This window comes from Harpegnathos saltator, unplaced genomic scaffold, assembly GCF_003227715.2.
Source record: "Harpegnathos saltator strain DR-91 unplaced genomic scaffold, Hsal_v8.6 scaffold553, whole genome shotgun sequence".
NCBI classification, from domain to species: domain Eukaryota; kingdom Metazoa; phylum Arthropoda; class Insecta; order Hymenoptera; family Formicidae; genus Harpegnathos; species Harpegnathos saltator.
The window spans coordinates 31,385-36,092 of record NW_020230375.1 but is presented as its reverse complement, the minus strand read 5'-3'; the positions used below and the strand labels follow the sequence as shown (position 1 = coordinate 36,092).

Below are 4,708 nucleotides of genomic sequence, written 5' to 3'. Positions count from 1 at the left end.
TCAAACATAAAAGAAAAGTGGTTCATGCAGATCGTTTGGCTCCTTTTCGAGAAAGAGATATTAAATAAAATTAAAAGAATCAATACATGTATATACATATACTTGTTTGTTTTCTTTTCCTTTTTCAGAATTTCCCATTCCTCTTTCCTTTTCCGTTTTCCGAGTCACTGACGTCTTTTTCCACTGAGATCCGTTAAGGACCGCCCTCCTCACGGTTTTTGACCGTGGTTTTTCCGTGGGGCTTTGGGTGAATACCGGGGCGGGGATTAGGGGTGTTCTTTTAAAGAACGTCGGGTCCACGGGTTATACCCCCCCCCTTATCCGAAGAAGAAGCTGAAGAGCGGTGAGCTGGGACTTCGAGAGTCACGTCGACAACTTTTCGGCCTGGTAGCTGTTGGGACAAGAGATGGCGTAGTCAAGAGAACCTGAGACAGCAGTCCAGGTTGTGACAAAGGATCGCCAAAGGTGCCCTGGAGCAGCAAAGATGGCGTGAAATTTTGGAGATAGACTTGAAGAAGAGCATCACGAACAATTTTTTCCATGGGATTGTCGGGACGACAATTTTGGAAGAGAAGGGGACAGTGTTGTGCCCACACCTTTGGGGAACGTATTGTTCCCACGCTCTTGGGAGAAGACGCTCTGTGAAGAAGGCATATAGAGAGTGTTTGACAGCTGTTATCGTTGTCAAGGAATTTGTTTACTAACAACTGGAATAATAAGAGAGTCGCTCTAGTCCTGTCACGGCGTACGGACGTAAAGCGAATTCGTGCGATTATTTTGGAATTGATTGAGATCCGTTTTTCTAGGCTGTAAATAAAGCTTTTCTCGTTTAGTATATCTCGAGTTATTTCTTTCATGCGCGGGCACAACAATATTATTAAACAATTCAACAGTTAAAATTGTAAACCTGCTCGCTTACACAAAATAATTAATTAAATATTTTTAATTTTCTTGGCGCCGAATATTATTAATACTATTAGAAATATTACAAATGATACAAATTCTATTTGTAAAAATTTGTATTATTAGTAGCATTATTACACAATTACAAATAAAATTATAAATAATAAATATTACAAATAACAATATTAATAATAAAGTATTATGCATAATAATATCGGCGCGCCGAGTAGAGAAAACTTTTCAGTATTGTCATAGAGAGAAGAGGAGAGAGAGACAGTCGCGCCCGCGATTCAGATTATAGGCGAGAAAGAATTAGGCTCGTTCGTTGAGCGAGATCGAGAGCGAGAAGGAGGGAATGATATTCTCTCTCGCTCGGCGCGCCGACGATTGCCGATCGCGTGGCTCACACCGATAGACCGAGCTGTATGTGCGTGCATAGCGAGGGAAATTCTCGTACAAGCCCACCAAATTCGCATCACTGTCTGACAGTTTACTTAAAAAAAAAAATAAGCAAAAGAACGAATATCTGACAGCGGTATTAGGGGCAGCAACCAGCCGGTGCGGGAACTTTTTTTATCTGAGTCAGTGCAGGACCATAATAACTTCTCCGCCGGTGCGAGGGAATGGTGGTCGTTCCCTTTAGAAAATTCGCAACTGCGACTTACGGAAATCGAGAACCTCAACCCGCCAGGTGATGGGTCCGTACACCGTCGCCGCCGCCAGATATTCGTCTGCCAGCTCTAAAACTTATTATGTATTTGCTAGAGAATTATGACATCAAACATTTGAAAGTCTCTTGCGAAATTCCATCGCATTTCATTAATACGCAAATAGATTGAAATGACATAATTTTTAATTAAATAGATGTTTGTATTATATATTTACATTTGTATTATATATTTATTTATAAATTGTCCTGTCGTGCTTGGCGTCTTTTTAATGGTAAAACATCTCAAGAAGCCTAACGCAAGCACGCACGCACGCACGCACGCACGCACGCACGCACGCACGCACGCACGCACGCACGGTCGAAGGGCAAGAATCGAGCTCTTCGACGGTAATTCCAAGCGATTCGCGAGCCTGTGCAGTTCCTTTGGGAACAACACAGCTTGGATCTGTTTCAATAATCGCGTACGCGCTCCAGAAAATTCGTCCGCCGTGACGCCCGGGCCCACTGGATCACCGGACGAGTCTCCCGTAAGACGGCGACGACATAGCGTTATAAAGCGCATGATGTACGCGGTAACGCGAACCAATTTGGGCCACGAGGAATAGCGCTCGAGGAGCAGAGAGTTGAGCGATGCGGGTTCAGTGGCGAGATGCGTCACGACCCTTTCCTCGCGCAATGCCTCCGCAGCCGAGGCATCCCCGAATGATGGCCAAGCGTTCGGGGGCGACGGCAACCACGACGGGCCTCGCCAGAGATCGTGCTTGAGAAGTTCCAGGCCGAGTTACCCGCGCGACGCGCAATCAGCGGGATTGTCGGCCGTCGGAACATGCCGCCATTGAACGCGCGGGAGACGCGCGTGCACCTCCGCCACCCGATTCGCGACGAAGGCCTTCCATCGTGATGGGTGCGCCGCCAGCCACGACAACACGGCCGTCGAATCAGACCAACAGCAGCATGTTGCATTGTCGTAATCTCCCGTAGACCGCACAAAATCGACGAGACGCGAGAGGAGCACGGCAGCCGAAAGTTCGAGACGCGGGATGCTCATTGGCTGCAGTGGAGCGACGCGTGATTTGCCGGTGAGCAACGTGATGATTACTTGATCTGAGTGTGTTGTTAGTCGCAAATAAACAACGGCAGAATACGCGGAGTTAGACGCGTCCGCGAATCCATGCAGCTCCGTGTGTCGAATATCGCGCCCGAAACCGGTCCATCGCGGAATGCGTAGTCCATCCAAGGAGAATAGATTCGAGAATATCGCCCGCCAGCGCGACCCCAGCATTTCGGGAATCGGGTCGTCCCATTCGAGTTTCCGTCGCCACAATTGCTGCATAAAGATTTTGGCGCTGATCGTGATCGGAGTGACCCATCCGAGTGGATCGTACAGTTTGGCGATAGTCGATAGAATGGAGCGCTTGCTCTCGGGGACGCAGGCTGGCAACGACACGCTAACTTGAAAGTTGTCGCCCGCGGGCGTCCAATTGATCCCGAGAATCTTTACGCGCTCATCGGTCGCGAGTGATCTTTTGCACGCGAGTCCATGATTCGCCTCATCGAGATCTGTGAGAAGCGCGGCTGAGTTCCCGGACCATTTACGAAGCTCGAATCCGCCTCGTCGTAGCAACGCTGTGAGCTGATTCCGGACTTCGATCGTCTGCCCGATGTCGCTCCCGAATAGTACATCGTCGACATAGATGTTATTTTTCAAGAGCGGAGCGGCGAGAGGGAAGTCGGTTCCGTCATCACTCCTCAATTGCTGAAGGACTCGCAACGCGAGAAACGGAGCACAGGACATGCCGTAAGTGACGGTCATTAGGTGATATTCGCGCGGCTCGTCATCCGGCGCCGGGTGCCACAAGATCCTCTGATAGTCGAAATCGCGAGGATCGAGCTGAATTTGTCGATACATTTTTTCGATGTCGGCCGAACACGCGTATTTGAAATTACGCCATCGCAGCAATACGGACGATAAGTCGGTCTGCAACTTTGGTCCGGCGATCAAATGGTCGTTTAACCGTTTGAGTCCCAGGGGGTATTGAAAAAACACTGTCGAAGAATCCCAAACAGCGCAACCGCGCTTTCTATAAATGAGTATGAAAAGACCCAAGCAGCGCGATAGCGCTTGTTTTATTTTAGGTCGAGAAATAACAAGCAGCGCGATAGCGCTTTGTTTATTTTACATCGATGAATCCCAATCGGACCAATACCGCTTCTTGTATTTGTTAGGTAACGCGATTCTCGTCTTTTTCTCATCGCTCTGTCACATTTATTGTAGTTTCCAAAGCGATCGGACGTATTCTTGCGTAAGTGTTTCTCATTGTTAATAATTGTGTGTTTCAAAATGATTAGACGAAGCAACGGAGCAACGAAGCAAAAGGAATCCATCCAACATGTTTTGATAAACACCGATGTTACAAATTATAATTGTTACTCTCCATTTAAATTATTTGTTCATAACACAAAAATATTGTTAATTTGTAATTCGTTATTTTATAAAATACATCTGTATTATTACATATGCGTACTGTAAATTTATAAATATTTCAAGTTTTGTTCGATAAAAATTATTGAGAAGATAACAATGAAATAAAAATTTTTATTTTGTAATGTATTATTGCATTATTATAGTATTATTCTACCTATTATAAAATGTACTATTTACATTAAAAGGATCGGTGTGATATACTTGCTTCAGTAAATCTGAGCGCGCGACTTCGACAATCGGTAACGCACCGTCAATTGTCCACAATAATCGAAATGTACTGGGTTTTCTCGACATAAAATCTGAACAGCGCGATCGCGCTGCTTGGGACTCAAACGGTTAAACTCGAGCCGTTAGTCGTCGGACTCGATGCGTTAAAAACTACACGCAATTTTGTCGTTGTGCTATGAGAACGAAAGACTGGGTGATGCGGAATGTATACGACTTGCGAAGACGCGTCCGAAATAGCCGGCGCGCGTCTCATATGTCCGATGAGTTCGTATTCGCGCAAAAACTTGTCTTTGTTCCGGCCTTGTTTGTAAACGACGCGTAAGTGCGGCAAGGCACCGTACGGCGCGCGAGCGCGAGGATCCGATATCGATCGGCGGTCCGCTGCGAAACGGCAACCGGACGACCTTCCGTCGTTCGCGAAT

General features: G+C 46.6%; 1 protein-coding gene across 1 annotated transcript; it reads right to left on the bottom strand.

Annotated features, from left to right (window-relative positions):
• Positions 1-2,354: 2,354 nt before the first annotated feature.
• LOC112589589 (uncharacterized) lies at positions 2,355-3,482 on the bottom strand. The gene has a single exon (XM_025303488.1). The coding sequence runs from the start codon at positions 3,480-3,482 to the stop codon at positions 2,355-2,357; it is 1,128 nt and encodes a 375-aa protein (XP_025159273.1).
• Between the last annotated feature and the right edge of the window lie 1,226 nt (positions 3,483-4,708).

Excerpts from the sequence above, each read along its gene's own strand:
- LOC112589589 (XM_025303488.1), bottom strand. The coding sequence starts at position 3,482 with ATGTATCGACAAATTCAGCTCGATCCTCGCGATTTCGACTATCAGAGG.